We start from the raw sequence: 17,476 nt of genomic DNA on the forward strand, positions 1-17,476 counted from the left end.
ATAGAGGTGGGATGGTGGTAAGAGATGAGATAGTGGTAAGAGATGAGATGGTGGTGAGAGATGGGATGGTGGTAAAAGGTGGGATGATGGTAAGAGATGGGATGGTGGTAAGAGGTGGGATGGTGGTAAGAGATGGGATGGTGGTAAGAGATGAGATGGTGGTAAGAGATGAGATAGTGGTAAGAGGTGGGATGTTGGTAGGAGGTAGGATGATGGTAAGAGAGGGGATGGTGGTAAGAGATGAGATAGTGGTAAGAGATGAGATGGTAGTAAGAGATGGGATGGTGGTAGGGGATGGTGGTAAGAGATAAGATGGTAGTAAGAGGTGAGATAGAGGTGCGATGGTGCTAAGAGATGAGATAGTGGTAAGAGATGAGATGGTGGTGAGAGATGGGATGATGGTAAGAGATGGGATGGTGGTAAGAGGTGGGATGGTGGTAAGAGATGGGATGGTGGTAAGAGATGAGATGGTGGTAATAGATAAGATAGTTGTAACAGATGGGATGGTGGTAAGAGATGGGATGGTGGTAAGAGATGGGATGGTGGTAAGAGAGGGGATGGTGGTAAGAGATGATATGGTGGTGAGAGATGGGATGGTGGTAAGAGGTGGGATGGTGGTAAGAGGTGGGATGATGGTAAGAGGTGGAATGAAGGTAAGAGAGGGGATGGTGGTAAGAGATGAGATGGTGGTGAGAGATGGAATGATGGTAAGAGGTGGGATGATGGTAAGAGATGAGATGGTGGTAAGAGGTGGGATGATAGTAAGGGAAGGGATTGTGGTAAGAGATGAGATAGTGGTAAGAGATAAGATGGTGGTAAGAGGTGGGATGTTGGTAGGAGGTAGGATGATGGTAAGAGAGGGGATGGTGGTAAGAGATGAGATAGTGGTAAGAGATGAGATGGTGGTAAGAGATGGGATGGTGGTAGGGGATGGTGGTAAGAGGTAAGATGGTAGTAAGAGGTGAGATAGAGGTGGGATGGTGGTAAGAGATGAGATAGTGGTAAGAGATGAGATGGTGGTGAGAGATGGGATGGTGGTAAGATATAGATGGGATGGTGGTAAGAGGTGGGATGGTGGTAAGAGATGAGATAGTGGTAAGAGATGAGATGGTGGTGAGAGATGGGATGGTGGTAAAAGGTGGGATGTTGGTAAGAGGTGGAATGATGGTAAGAGATGGGATGATGGTAAGAGAGGGGATGGTGGTAAGAGATGGGATGGTGGTAAGAGGTGGGATGGTGGTAAGAGATGGGATGGTGGTAAGAGGTGGGATGGTGGTAAGAGAGGGGATGGTGGTAAGAGATGAGATGGTGGTAAGAGATGAGATGGTGGTAAGAGGTGGGATTGTGGTAAGAGATGAGATAGTGGTAAGAGATGAGATGGTGGTAAGAGGTGGGATGTTGGTAGGAGGTAGGATGATGGTAAGAGAGGGGATGGTGGTAAGAGATGAGATAGTGGTAAGAGATGAGATGGTGGTAAGAGATGGGACGGTGGTAGGGGATGGTGGTAAGAGATAAGATGGTAGTAAGAGGTGAGATAGAGGTGGGATGGTGGTAAGAGATGAGATAGTGGTAAGAGAGGAGATGGTGGTGAGAGATGGGATGGTGGTAAAAGGTGGGATGATGGTAAGAGATGGGATGGTGGTAAGAGGTGGGATGGTGGTAAGAGATGGGATGGTGGTAAGAGATGAGATGGTGGTAAGAGATGAGATAGTTGTAACAGATGGGATGGTGGTAAGAGATGGGATGGTGGTAAGAGATGGGATGGTGGTAAGAGATGGGATGGTGGTAAGAGATGAGATGGTGGTGAGAGATGGGATGGTGGTAAGAGGTGGGATGGTGGTAAGAGGTGGGATGATGGTAAGAGGTGGAATGATGGTAAGAGAGGGGATGGTGGTAAGAGATGGGATGATGGTAAGAGATGGGATGGTGGTAAGAGGTGGAATGATGGTAAGAGATGGGATGGTGGTAAGAGATGGGATGATGGTAAGAGATGGGATGGTGGTAAGAGGTGGGATGGTGGTAAGAGATGGGATGGTGGTAAGAGGTGGGATGGTGGTAAGAGATGGGATGGTGGTAAGAGAGGGGATGGTGGTAAGAGATGAGATGGTGGTGAGAGATGGAATGATGGTAAGAGATGGGATGATGGTAAGAGAGGGGATGGTGGTAAGAGATGAGATGGTGGTAAGAGGTGGGATGGTGGTAAGAGATGGGATGATGGTAAGTGCTGAGATGGTGGTAACAGGTGGGAAGGTGGTAATAGATGGGATGGTGGTATGAGATGGTAGTAAGAGATGAGATAGGGGCAAGATATGAGATGGTAGTAAGAGATGAGATAGTGGTAAAAGATGAGATGGTAGTAAGAAATGAGATGGTAGTAAGAGATGAGATAGTGGTAAGAGATGGGATGGTGGTAAGAGATGGGATGGTGGTAAGAGGTGGGATAGTGGTAAGAGACAAGATGATGGTAAGAGATGGGTTGGTGGTAAGAGGTGGGATGATGGTAAGAGGTGGGATGATGGTAAGAGAGGGGATGGTGGTAAGAGATGAGATGGTGGTGAGAAATGGGATGGTGGTAAGAGGTGGGATGGTGGTAAGAGATGGGATGATGGTAAGAGATGAGATGGTGGAAAGAGGTGGGATGGTAGTAAGAGATGAGATGGTGGAAAGAGGTGGGATGGTAGTAAGAGATGAGATGATGGTAAGTGCTGAGATGGTGGTAATAGATGGGATGGTGGTAGAAGATGGGATGGCGGTAAGAGATGAGATGGTAGTAAGAGATGAGATAGGGGCAAGATATGAGATGGTAGTAAGAGATGAGATAGTGGTAAGAGATGGGATGGTGGTAAGAGATGGGACGGTGGTAAGAGATAGAGATGGGATGGTGGTAAGAGATGAGATAGTGGTAAGAGATGGGATGGTGGTAAGAGATGGGACGGTGGTAAGAGATAGAGATGGGATGGTGGTAAGAGATGAGATAGTGGTAAGAGATGGGAAGGTGAAGCATAAAAACAAAATGAAATCAATCATTCAGATAATATTTATGGCAGGTCCCTTTTTGTATCACATAAAACACAGTACAAATGAATCTCTGGATCTGAATACCAAACAGCAAAACATATGCATTAGTTATTGAATATGATAGCCAGACAAATAGATATCCTGTTTTTAATGCTCATTTGCTTGCACATGTTATGGTAAGATTTGATAGCTGCTCGGATACTGCATGAAATATCACCTTCACTATTGTGGTTGTATATTATTACAAAAAGCTTTTAGAAAACAAAAGAACCACTAACAGACCATTGCAGGGTTATCACCTATAGTTCAATGCGGTATGACCATCAACAGCAGCAGTAGCAAACTGCCATAGCCAAAAAGAATTCATCACTGTCCACAAGCTGATGTTTACGAGCTGATGTTTGCAAGCTGATGTTCACAAGCTGATGTTTACAAGCTGATGTTTGCAAGCTGATATTCACAAGCTGATGTTCACAAGCTGATGTTTACAAGCTGATGTTTGCAAGCTGATGTCCACAAGCTAATGTTTACAAGCTGATGTTCACAAGCTGATGTTTGCAAGCTGATGTTCACAAGCTGATGTTCACAAGCTAATGTTTACAAGCTGATAATCCCTAGCTTATTTGATCACTAAGCTTCTTGTTAGGAGTACCACATGGTCTGTGTTTGGGACTTGAGTGCTGCAAGGCCGCGAGTACCAAAGTTACCCTGGATGTTTTGATCTTCAATGCTTCGACTTAATGGTGTTGGCACCTGGTTCCCATCGCCTTTTAGCACAGAAATACATTTCCAGTTATCCAGGTAGTTTGCTAAAAACAAGATGCATATATTTCATTGTAAGAACTAAGGTGGGAAAACAAAATATCACATCTGAATTATCATGAATTATGAATTATTAACTGTTGAATTATGAATTTTTGTTTCTAAAAATGTGTTGGCATGAAGTACAGACCTTTCCATAGCCTTACTCGACCGTCATCCCCAGATGAAGCCAAGATTGTCCCAGTAACGTTCCACACCACCCTCCACACCTAGAACATGAGACCGAACAGAGGACAACATCTTTTTATTTTTGTAGTATAAATTTCTACTATTTTAAAACCTTTTCACAACCCATTTATTAAAAAAAAAACTCAATTGAGATATTAATGATGTTAGCACACCCCCTGGCACTCACCTGTGACTCATGGTCATTAAATTGTGCGACTAAACTGATGTCAAGTTTAGCCAAAGGGGCCCCCAAACCAGCAGTTACACCATGCTCATTCCTGTAAGAATAAACTTAAATAAGACATAATGGCCAATACATGGTGTAGACAAGATGGACCATGTACCAGGGCACTTTGCAATACTTGAGGCACCATGTAATATTTGACACATTTTGCAATACCTGACTCACTGTCCATATGACATCACCTACACATAGGACATCACCTGCCCTTATGACTTCACCTACCCATATCACATCACCTGCCCATATGACATCACCTGCCCATATGACATCAAATGCCCATATGACATCACCTGCCTATATGGCTTCACCTGCGCATATGGCATCACCTACTCATTTGGCATCACCTGCCCATACGACATCACATGCCCATATGACATCACCTGCCCATATTACATCACCTGCCCATATGACATCACCTACCCATATGACATCACCTGCCCATATGACATCACCTGCCCATCTGACATCACCAACCCATATGACATCACCAACCCATATGACATCACATGCCCATATCACATCACCTGCCCATATGACATCACCTGCCCATATGACATCAAATGCCCATATGACATCACCTGCCTATATGGCTTCACCTGCCCATATGGCATCACCTACTCATTTGGCATCACCTGCCCATACAACATCACATGCCCATATGACATCACCTGGCCATACGACATCACCTGGCCATACGACATCACCTGCCCATATGGCATCACCTGCCTATATGGCATCACCTGCCCATATGGCATCAGCTGCCAATTTGGCATCACCTGCCCATATCACATCACCTGCCCTTATGACATCACCTGCCCTTATGACATCACCTGCCCTTATGACATCACCTACCCATATGACATCACCTACCCATATGACATCACCTGCCCATATTACACCACCTGCCCATATGGCATCACCTGCCAATATGACATCACCTGCCCATATCACATCACCTGCCCATATCACATCACCTGCCCATATGACATCACCTACCCATATGACATCACCTGCCCATATGACATCACCTGCCCATATCACATCACCTGCCCATATGACATCACCTGGCCATACGACATCACCTGGCCATACGACATCACCTGCCCTTATGACATCACCTGCCCATATCACATCACCTGCCCATATCACATCACCTGCCCATATCACATCACCTACCCATATGACATCACCTGCCCATATGGCATCACCTGCCCATATGGCATCACCTGCCCATTTGGCATCACCTACCCATATGACATCACCTACCCATATGACATCACCTGCCCTTATCACATCACCTACCCATATGACATCACCTACCCATATGACATTACCTGCCCATATGAAATTACCTACCCATATGACATCACCTGCCCTTATGACATCACCTGCCCTTATGACATCACCTACCCATATCACATCACCTACCCATATGACATCACCTGCCCATATTACACCACCTGCCCATATGGCATCACCTGCCAATATGACATCACCTGCCCATATCACATCACCTGCCCATATCACATCACCTGCCCATATCACATCACCTACCCATATGACATCACCTACCCATATGACATCACCTGCCCATATGACATCACCTGCCCATATCACATCACCTGCCCATATGGCATCACCTGGCCATACGACATCACCTGGCCATATGGCATCACCTGCCCATATGGCATCACCTGCCCATTTGGCATCACCTACCCATATGACATCACCTGCCCTTATCACATCACCTGCCCATATCACATCACCTGCCCTTATCACATCACCTACCCATATGACATCACCTACCCATATGACATTACCTGCCCATATGAAATTACCTACCCATATGACATCACCTGCCCTTATGACATCACCTGCCCTTATGACATCACCTACCCATATGACATCACCTACCCATATGACATCACCTGCCCTTATCACATCACCTGCCCATATCACATCACCTACCCATATGACATCACCTACCCATATCACATCACCTACCCATATCACATCACCTGCCCATATGACATCACCTGCCCATATGGCATCACCTGCCAATATGACATCACCTTCTCATACGACATCACTTACCCATATGGCTTGAGTTTCATTATCCTGACATCTTTGGCAGCTATTGCTAGCAAGTGGTATGATCTATAATAAGAATAATACATAGTTTAGCCACTCCCTAGAAGCAGAATGAGCAAATACTGTAATTTCAGAAATACGGATTATATCACGCGTTTTTTAAGAATTACTGCTAAATAATTTAAAAAGGCAGTTACCAATAGAACTGCTGTTTCTTGCAGCTAGTAGCTAGTAGGAATTGTGAGGTTATCATGAATGCAAAATGTTATTTCTGTACAGTAAAGGTTTGCTGTTTAATTTTCTGCTCTCCAGTTCAGCACAAGAATTGGAGCATACTTGAAAGTACAGTGATGTTTGTGATACAAGAAATCAGTACAGGCTCCTACACGTACTGATTACCTTCCAAGATTAGGTGAAAACGCCACATCGTGGACAGCATCTGTTATAGCCATCAAAGTCTCAACGCGCTGCCATTTTCTAGAAAATGAAAACTCTAAAACAAAACGCCCAACGGGAGTATGCGTTAACAGTTTCAGAGCATTTATATGCAAATGGGTCTGACTTGTCAAAAAATCAGATGTTAGGCTCAATTCTTTTAATTCAGCCAATAATTTGACCAACTGCACTGGCTTGTTTTTTTTTTTCTTTGGTCATTTTTGTTCTGCTATTGTTCATACGAAAACATGTTTCACAGGTTTATGGGGAAACACTAAACCCTTTTTATGTATCTGATAAATCTGTCAAACTTACCTGTTGTCATCATGGTACTCATGGATCTGGACTTTACCACCAACACTAGGATTAGAATCATCACTTCCAACTGCCAACATTGCACTATGAACCCTGCACAAACATAGGGATATAAGAGCACTGCACTATGAACTATATGGACAGACATGCGGATATTAGAGCACTGCACTATGAACCATGGACAGACATGGGGATATTAGAGCACTGCACTGAACCATGGACAGACATGGGGATATAAGAGCACTGCACTATGAACCATGGACAGACATGAGCATGTTAGAGTACTATACCAGACAGTGTAGGCTCTGTACTCAGGAATTTCTTGAATATGTGTTAATTTATATCTTTGTTAAAATACAGCTGTTCTGCTGACCTTGATGGATTCCAGGAGACACAACTACAGCTCAGCTTGCACTGGATCTCATGCTAAAACAACAAAAGTGTATCATCGGACTTGAACAACAGGGTATCATCAGACTAGAACAACAGGGAGTCATCACACTAGAACAACAGGGAATCATTGGACTAGAACAACAGGGAATCATCAGACTAGAACAACAGTGTATCATCGGACTAGAACAACAGGGTATCATCTGATTAGAACAACAGGGTATCATCAGACTAGAACAACAGTGTATCATCGGACTAGAACAACAGGGAATCATCGGACTAGAACAACAGGGAAACATCAGACTAGAACAACAGGGTATCATCAGACTAGAACAACAGGGTATCACCGGACTAGAACAACAGTGTATCATCGGACTAGAACAACAAGGAATCATCAGACTAGAACAACAGTGTATCATCGGACTAGAACAACAGGGAATCATCGGACTAGAACAACAGTGTATCATCGGACTAGAACAACAGCGAATCATCAGACTAGAACAACAGGGTATCACCAGACTAGAACAAAAGTGTATCATCGGACTAGAACAACAGGGTACCATCGGACTAGAACAACAGGGAATCATCGGACTAGAACAACAAGGTATCATCGGACTAGAAAAACAGGGTATCATCGGGCTAGAACAACAGTGTATCATCGGACTAGAACAACAGGGAATCATCAGACTAGAACAACAATGTATCATCGGACTAGAACAACAGGGTACCATCGGACTAGAACAGGGAATCATCGGACTAGAACAACAGGGTATCATCGGACTAGAACAACAGGGAATCATCGGACTAGAACAACAAGGTATCATCGGACTAGAACAACAGTGTATCATCGGACTAGAACAACAGGGAATCATCGGACTAGAACAACAGGGAATCATCGGACTAGAAAAACAGGGAATCATCGGATAGAACAACAGGGAATTATCGGACTAGAACAACAGGGAATCATCAGACTAGAACAACAGGGAATCATCAGACTAGAACAACAGGTTACCATCGGACTAGAACAACAGGGTATCATTGGACTAGAACAACAGGGTATCATTGGACTAGAACAACAAGGTATCATCGGACTAGAACAACAGGGTATCATCGGACTAGAACAACAGGGTATCATCGGACTAGAACAACAGGGTATTATCGGACTAGAACAACAGGGTATCATCGGACTAGAACAACAGGGTATCATCGGACTAGAACAACAGGGTATCATCGGACTAGAACAACAGTGTATCATCGGACTAGAACAACAGTGTATCATCGGACTAGAACAACAGGGTATCATCGGACTAGAACAACAGGGTATCATCGGACTAGAACAACAGGGTATCATCGGACTAGAACAACAGGGTATCATCGGACTAGAACAACAGGGTATCATCGGACTAGAACAACAGGGTATCATCGGACTAGAACAACAGGGTATCATCGGACTAGAACAACAGGGTATTATCCGACTAGAACAACAGGGAATTATCGGACTAGAACAACAGGGAATCATCAGACTAGAACAACAGGGAATTATCGGACTAGAACAACAGTGTATCATCGGACTAGAAAAACAGGGTATCATCGGACTAGAACAACAAGGTATCACCGGACTAGAGCAACAGAGTATCATCGGACTAGAACAACAGGGAATCATCGGACTAGAACAACAGGGTATCATCGGACTAGAACAACAAGGTATCATCCGACTAGAACAACAGGGAATCATCAGACTAGAACAACAGGTTACCATCGGACTAGAACAACAGGGAATCATCAGACAAGAACAACAGTGTATCATCGGACTAGAACAACAGGGTATCATCGGACTAGAACAACAGGGAATCATCGGACTAGAACAACAGGGAATCATCAGACTAGAAAAACAGGGTACCATCGGACTAGAACAACAGGGAATCATCAGACAAGAACAACAAGGTATCATCGGACTAGAACAACAGGGTATCATCGGACTAGAACAACAGGAATCATCGGACTAGAAAAACAGGGTATCATCGGACTAGAACAACAGGGAATCATCAGACTAGAACAGGGAATCATCAGACTAGAATACAACAAGGTATCATCGGACTAGAACAACAGGGTATCATCGGACTAGAACAACAAGGTATCATCGGACTAGAACAACAGGGGATCATCAAGTTAGAATAACAGGGTATCATCGGACTAGAACAACAGGGTATCATCGGACTAGAACAACAGGGTATTATCAGACTAGAACAACAAGGTATCATCGGACTAGAACAACAGGGTATCATCGGACTAGAAGGGCAGGAGACATTTTGAAAAGTATGATGGTATATGTACCTGTAATGACCATTGGCTGAGATTCATTACATCTGGAGCCTCATAAATCCTGACTGTGCCATCTTTTGAGCAAGTAGCCTGCAATAGCAAGCATGTTGCAAAGTTCTAGGAGTTATATTTGGATATTGCCTGGCTTCTTGGCCACACATCTTTCTAAATTTCTCTTTCTATATTTCTATGTATGTCCTGAGCTTTGTTTGGCTCTTTTAAGACAAGCCTGGAATGAGCAAGGTGGTGTGAATTCCCCCATTTAAAAGTTTACTTCTATCTTATTAAAAAAACATTAATTATTCATTAGCAGAAAAGGCAGGCCTTTTATGCCACAAATGCAAGCAGGATACTCACTAATTGTAATCCAAGGTGCCTAGGAGCAAATTTGACATCAGTAACAGATGTTCTGCTATCTACTAATGATGTCCGTTTTACCTGTGGAGGAAAGCCACGAAAAGATCTACAAACAGCCTATCTTGGGGCAAACTTACAATGGTTAGTCACTACACTTGGCTGTTCACACATGTAAACAGTTTCAAAACACTTTGTATATGCCTAAATTTAAAGGGAATAATCCAAAAAAGAATAATTGTGCATAAACTATTTTGAGGGAGCTTATTAAGGGACCACAGTGCATATCAAAAAGTGTTTCTTTTCAGCACAAAAAGCGATGGGGTTGCACCCCAGCGCCTGCCATTTTTGGTTGTATTATAAGATACTGTATACATACTGTATGTCTTTCTATATATTGGGATTAGCTTGTTATTAGTAAGTGTAGCCATTTGTGGCTCTACAATTATATCTTGGTAAAACCTAATTACCACTAATGACCATAAACAAGTAAACATTTTGACTGTGAGAACACTGATATCATGGGAAAAAGCCTACACAAACTCCCCTTTCTATTTTTTTATTTTTCTTATGAGTGAAATCCAAGATGGCGGTCTAGTGTGCTATAAAACAATAGCAATTTGGATTAAAATGCTTCAATGCCATCATTTTGATTCTTACTGAATTTTTTGTTTCTGAAATAGGTTGAATTGATGTCATGACAAGCCTTATTTCTCGAGATTTCAGCTTAAGTCCCTGCAAGCGATAAGAGAATGACTTTAGAGTAAAGGGGGAAAGTACTCTTTTTCTGATGCCACAAAATCTAATTTGCATATGCTATGGGAGTCAGCTTCGCAATTCACCACCAATTTAAACTTTTTTAAAAGTTAAAATTAAAATTCTAGAGAAAAGATAATATTTTTTTTTGTACAAACTGCAAGAAAAGATGTTGATGTATCTTATTTCGATAGTTATTTGAACTGAGATATGATATTTAAGATTGAATATAATTTGTCTTGCATATATTTGACATGCATTATATGCTATGTAGGTCTACTGTAATCTTACCCAGTGGCTCTGTCCATGAGAGATTATGTCTCCTGATCCAATGACTAAAATAAAGCAAAAGGAAAACTTGTAAATATCAAGTGGAATAAGTACAGCCTGGAAGAAACTTAACAGCGCCTCGCGCGTTTTTTTGCGTGTAGTTTGAGTGCAGTGCATGCGCGGATTTTGCGTGTAAAACGCTGAGTGACTACACGATCGGTGCATGTATATTTTCTTTGTTATGCAGGAATGTTGGCTATCGTTCGCTAAAATTTTTAATGCAGGAAAAAGTATCGATAATGCCAAAAATACTTTCATACGAAAGCCACATGAAACGAGGACATGTTAGTTGAAGCGTACGGGCATGTATGCATAAAAATAATGCGGTACGTCGTCCGTTCCCTCGGCTTGCGTACCACAAAAATAATCGAGTGCTTTACCGATTGTTACGTTCTTTATAGCAAATTCTAGCTTAGATATAGAGGATTCTTTCTCGAGGGGTCTGTTTGATGCGCGAGTTTCAAAGCAAGAAAAAAACAGTCATAGTTTAGTTGCCGCCGACATTGCACTGTCTTTGTTTTGCAAAGGCAAGCGAAGATCAATTGTCACCTCGCCCTCTCGGCTTCGTACAGCTCAAACTGATAGACTACTTTACCGATTGTTACGTCCTTTACAGCAAATTAAAGCTTAGATATAGAGGATTCTTTTTCGAGGGGTTTGTTTGATGCGCGAGTTTCAAAGCAAGAGAAAACAGTCATAGCTTAGTTGCCGCCGACATTATACTGTCTTTGTTTTGCAAAGGCTAGCGAAGATCAATTGTCACCTCGCTTTCTAGGGCTTGCCTACGGCCCAAATTAAATCGACTACTTTACCGATTGCGACGTTCTTTATAGCAAATTAAAGCTGGGATAAAGAGGATTCGTTTATGAGGTGTCTGTTTGATGCACGAGTTTAATAGCAAGAGAAAACAATCGTAGTTTAGTCACCGCCGACATTTACATGCTGTTGTCGTCGCCAATGTTTTAAACTAGCGTTTTCAACAATCGAAATTTACGACACTTCCTAAACACAACAACATGTCATGCAAGTGACCTACAACTAGCATCCTCGGGGACCCAGGGCGTCGCGGAGATCGGGCACACAGGGAGCGCGCGGCGCCAGAAAGAAACAGGCTGAAAGACGTCTTTCAGTGCTCTTTCTTACACCAAATTGCAAAGTAATTCCAAGAGCTATCACTCTTGCTTTGTTTAAAAAAAGTTATTTATGCTAATCTCAAACTACATTTCCAGCAAGTCAAATGTTGTTGCTTTTTATTTCAAAACCTTTTAGAATGGAATCCCAAATAGTTAAACGAGTTGGCATGCATTTTTTTCCCTTGTCCATAATTACATCGGAAAAAAGACTAAGATAATATTTGCATTATTGTACTTGTGCTCATCAGTCATCGATGTTTTAGTGAATTTTATATAACTATAGGTGAATAGTGAATTTCACCTTGTGTAATCAATTTCACAGATAGCCCAAACTCTCTATTTGTGCCTATTTATTTTACTGAAAACATAGTACGTAAAACAAAAACAGTGAAAAATAAAGATTATAATATAATCTTTATTTATATAGAAAAATATACAATTTAGTATTGCGTTTATGTTTTACATTTTGCATGTTCCCCATACTTACAGATAGTTGGAGTCCGACGCCCAAATCTCTGGGTCATATGGAAAACATAACATTAACTTTTCCTTTCAACAAGTTTTATTTTTCACTTTTTTTATTGTGTGTACAAATAGAAAGCTTGGGCTACCTGTGTTAATTCCACCTAAAATCCGGAAATTACTATGTTTGGCTAAAGCAAAAATATACCTAGCATGTAGGAAGATGAACATGTCTTACCTTGCTCCTCCCAAACAGCAACAGTTCTGTCAAATGAACACGACGCTAGCACTTGGCCAAACTCAGGGTGTGCCCACGTCACCTTCCACACCGAACCAGAATGAGTCTAAAACAAGAATGAGCAACCTGAGACCATGGTTTACACAAAATAACTAGAATAAGAAAAATAAGAAATGATCCTTCCTTATACATCCTAAAATCACATTACAGAATAACTAGCATAGGAAAAATAAGAGTTGAGTATGAGTGACTCTTACTTGTTTAGGTAAACATAAAAAGGATGCTGCATGACATTGTTAATATAGCCTCTGATACTTTTGCAGGGGTCAAATACCTAGTGTTGAAACTGGGTTAAAAACAATATTTCAAAAAAGATAATCCAAGAAGTTTGGAGAAATGGAAATCGTATATTACAGTATCATAATAATTATGATTCCCATACTCTGACAGGTTAGAGGGTTTTTAACACATTGACCCCTCAACCGGCCTGTACCGGCTTTGGGAAGTACCCACAACCCAAAAAATTCATAAATAAACACAACAAGATGAAGATACTCAGGCATCAGTCTAAGGGATAAATGGTCTTGCAGATATGCATCCAACCAAGGTGTTGGCATCTACTTTTAAGCCAAATAATAGCACAGGTTCTTTGACAAATCTCAAATCGAACAAGGAGAGAAAAGCAGAATCACCCCTCTCAATAAAACGCCCAAAATACCACACAAGGGAGAGAGATCAGCAAACACAGCTCAAGACACAAATAGATACCTTTATTCTGATCCTCCAGGTACATTTCCTTGGCCTCAAAACACAATGTCCACTCCTTAAAGGCTTGTAAAACCACTTGGATGCCTTTGCAAAGCATTCTGGGAGATCCAGGGAAAAATCCATGAGGGGAGGGCCAGTCCTCTCCCCAAAGTCAGGTGTTTTTTTATAAGTCTTTTCACCCTGAAGCCAAACAAATCAATTCCAGGTCATACAGACCCAGAATAGCAGTGTAAACAATTTTGGAATCAATTTGGTTTCAGAAAAGACAGCATTTAGGAGAGCTGTGGTGATTCATTAGAAAATTATTTTCTCATCCGGGCAAAGCCAAACAAGAAAAAATCATCATGAATCCACCTTTGCTTGCAAATATCCATAAGCAAAGCACTCAATTATGCCCCAAAAGACTTCATGATGTCCTGAGACACTCTCCTAATATGCTCATAGCTGTATTTTTGATAAAAAAATACAAGCAGCCATCAACTTGTGCTGGCTTCAGCACATCGACGAGGGATTAAAAGTGGGGACCGCAAAGCACTGTTGGAAAGCTTGGATACCGCTGACTAGGTGCAGCTGTGTTTGACTTTGACGGGCTGTATAAAACTCAGAATAGGGGGGGGGAGGTATCTGTTTTCAGTCTGTTTTTTGTAAATTCAGCTCCAAAAAAGCCAGGAGTCAATGGGTTAAGTAGTTGCTACACTTTTCACTTTTACTTGGGGTGAAAATCATGACAGGGCTGACTATTTGACTCATAGAAAATGAGAACAAGCAGTCTAATTGTTTTAGTATAAATCCATTCACACACTACCTTTAAATAAATGATGATTTTAATAATACTCATTATTAACTGATAACTGATAGTCCATGCTACCTTTTATATTTATTATATTGTATCAATTAATCATCATTTATTATATTATTTGTTATTGGAATTCTGTAATTTAGCTTTTAAGGCTACGAGGGGACTAATAAACAAGTATTATTATTATTATTAAAAACGCTGGCTTTTTGGCTAATTACTATCTGTGGCTCAATAGATACACAAGTGAGTACAGGTGCCAATGAAATTGCGAGATTCATTATAGTTTGTGAGTAGATTTATATTAAATTGGGATAGTAGACCGCCAAAGCCAAGATTGCTTTAAAAAATGAATAAAATTCTCCTCTCACAATTCGGTTTACATTTAGGTGTTTCATTTCACACAATGAAATAGGCTTGTTTCATTCACACTACTAAACAAAAAATGTTGTACTTAAGTCTTTCATTACCATTATGCCCTGAGACGCCTGTAAAATATAGGCCAAACTCCAGAACATTAGAAATGCAAACTGAACATCATCAGACCCGGATACTCATAGATTCCTCCAAGGCATAGACAACCTTCAAAAGCGCATCCAAGCAATGTAATAGAATTGACTCTTTTGTCAAAATATCAACCTTGATTTCTGACCAATTCATAAACAAATGCTTAAACTCAGAAACATTTCTTACCAAAAAAAGACACAAAATTCCGAACTACAAATAGAGACAAGCAAACACAGATCAAGTCACAAATAGATACCTTTATTGTGTTCTGTCAGGTACCATTTTACAGCAATCAGTCACAATAATCAATGCTAGAACCTCCATTAGAAGCGAGTCACAATGTTTAGCCTATTTTGCATGCCTGCACTGCATCATGGGAGTCTTGGAAACACCTTGACAGACAGGCGGGCAATCTCCTCCCACAGAATTATAACAGCTTTTTATTATAAGTCTCTTTGCCCTAAAGCCAAACAAAACATTTCCAGGTCCAAGGAACCCAGAAGAAGCCAGAAAACAATTTTTGAATAAGAATGGGTAGAAAAAGATGTTAGATGTTCCACATTGGAAAGTATGAGGCCATTCACTACAAAATTCCATTCTCGCTCGTTGAAACCCAAACAAGGAATTATCCTATTACCCTAAGGAATTATCCTATCTTATCGAATCAACCTCAGCGTGCAAACATCTATAAGCACAGCAATTATTATGCCCAAATAGACTTCATGATGTCCTAAGGCACTCTCCAGATGTGCAAAAGCTGTAATTTTTTAGCAAATTACAAGCAAAACTGTTGTAAGCAACAGGCTGTAGCAGTGCCATTGCTAGAAAAAAAGGCAGGTTTCTGTTTTCAGTCTGTTTTTCTTACAATTTTGCTCAAAAGTACCCAGGAGTGAAAGGGTTAAAGACCACATAACCTTTCAGAATTCAATACCACTTTGCCTGTCACCTGTTTGCACAGGTATAAAGATGTTCATTAGATGTGGATTTAGTCTATTATAAAATTTTATCCACTGTAATAAAATCGAAGTATTGAGGCATTTGTCAACATTTGGAACAAAATGGAAGGCCTGTGTTGATTATCAAAATCAAATCAAGATGACACAGATAAAGATGTCATTCAAAATACAGAGAAAATATATGCACGCCATACTGGTCCTGTCTTCAAGTCCTCTTAGTTGTTGCTGAAGATCGTTGTGTTTACAAGTTTTCTTAGAAGCTGATACTAGCTACGAAAGGTTGTGAATTGTTTTTGTTTTTGCACATGCGCTGCATCTTCAATCAAGAATGGCTCTTTTGAAATACAAGAAAATTTGTAACTTCTAGATTGGAGTTGACCTGATTTATAAAATGAACATTATTATAGCCGAATTCAGAGTTTTGTGACCGCCGAGAATTCAAATCTATTTCTGCTCTGAGAATAATGTGTATATCACTGAGACCAATCAATTCCCTTACTGTGTGCTGTCAAATGGTTTATGACGCAACTGTGAAAACATTAAAGCCATCGATTATTTTAGACAGATTATTGACTTACCGCTATTCTCAAACAAGCTAAAGGATTTCGGATTCACCGAGGTGGCGTAGTTGAGCTTGAGTCCTTCCACCTTCAGGATTAACTTATACTTTTGGGCTCAGGTCTTAGCTGTTACGCCCCTGTAGCAAACAAGATAGTTTGGCAATATACCTTCCAATTCGCAGTGCATCTCCATTCGCCATCCTCTCCCAAATCCCAGACTTTCACACTCTGGTCGCTTGAACAAGTCGCCATTCGCCGGCCATGAAAATCGTACGATACATCGTGGATCAGATCCTTGTGATCAGCAGAAATTTCGCGCGCAACAAACATGACAACAACAAGATCAGTGTCTCCGGAAGAAGCTTTTAAAGGTGGTTTATAATAATACTCCAATTATACTAAGGATTTTGAAAAAATACGCAGCTCTCGATGAGTTGAAAGCTCTCACGTGCTCGTGTGGAGACTGGCACGACACAGGAAGCCCAGAACGGTATTCCAGTTGCTCAACCTCTTCTCCAGGGTCTTCTGGATAATTAGAAGACGCTGGGAGCGAGGTTGCATGGCGTCATAATAATCATTGATCCCACATCCACGCAGTCGCCTAGCATGGCAGTCGCCTAGCATGCTCTCTTTACGTCTTTGGTTTTTAGTTTTTCGCTAAAGGGGGGGGGGTTTGCTCAGTGACAATAGGGGGAGAGGCTAATTTCTTTTGTTACATATGGCTTTCTGGCAGCCCAAAGGGTGGGTTTAATTAAACCCCCTAAACCCTCCCCCTAGATCCGCTACTGGGTACTTTCACTAATCACCTTCA

At 41.4% G+C, this 17,476-nt stretch overlaps 1 protein-coding gene across 1 annotated transcript; it reads right to left on the minus strand.

Moving 5' to 3' along the window:
- Window positions 1-3,149: 3,149 nt before the first annotated feature.
- LOC5502765 (nucleoporin SEH1) lies at window positions 3,150-17,136 on the minus strand. Its single transcript, XM_048720791.1, has 12 exons — window positions 16,834-17,136; window positions 13,079-13,184; window positions 11,207-11,250; window positions 10,163-10,243; window positions 9,818-9,895; window positions 7,467-7,519; window positions 7,094-7,186; window positions 6,743-6,820; window positions 6,347-6,409; window positions 4,196-4,286; window positions 3,971-4,049; window positions 3,150-3,827 (listed from the first exon to the last, which is right to left on the minus strand). The coding sequence occupies exons 1-12, from the start codon at window positions 16,993-16,995 to the stop codon at window positions 3,661-3,663; spliced, it is 1,095 nt and encodes a 364-aa protein (XP_048576748.1). The 5' UTR covers window positions 16,996-17,136; the 3' UTR covers window positions 3,150-3,660.
- Window positions 17,137-17,476: the final 340 nt, after the last annotated feature.

The sequence above is a fragment of the Nematostella vectensis genome, chromosome 13 (genome assembly GCF_932526225.1).
Source record: "Nematostella vectensis chromosome 13, jaNemVect1.1, whole genome shotgun sequence".
Lineage (NCBI taxonomy): Eukaryota > Metazoa > Cnidaria > Anthozoa > Actiniaria > Edwardsiidae > Nematostella > Nematostella vectensis.

What these genes read in the sequence shown, in the direction of transcription:
- LOC5502765 (XM_048720791.1), bottom strand. Translation starts at nt 16,995, where the DNA reads ATGTTTGTTGCGCGCGAAATTTCTGCTGATCACAAGGATCTGATCCAC. An exon ending in GGCACCTTGGATTACAATTA is followed by an intron (nt 9,896 to 10,162) that starts GTGAGTATCCTG and finishes TTGCTATTGCAG; the next exon opens with GCTACTTGCTCAAAAGATGG. An exon ending in TTAATGACCATGAGTCACAG is followed by an intron (nt 4,050 to 4,195) that starts GTGAGTGCCAGG and finishes CTCATGTTCTAG; the next exon opens with GTGTGGAGGGTGGTGTGGAA.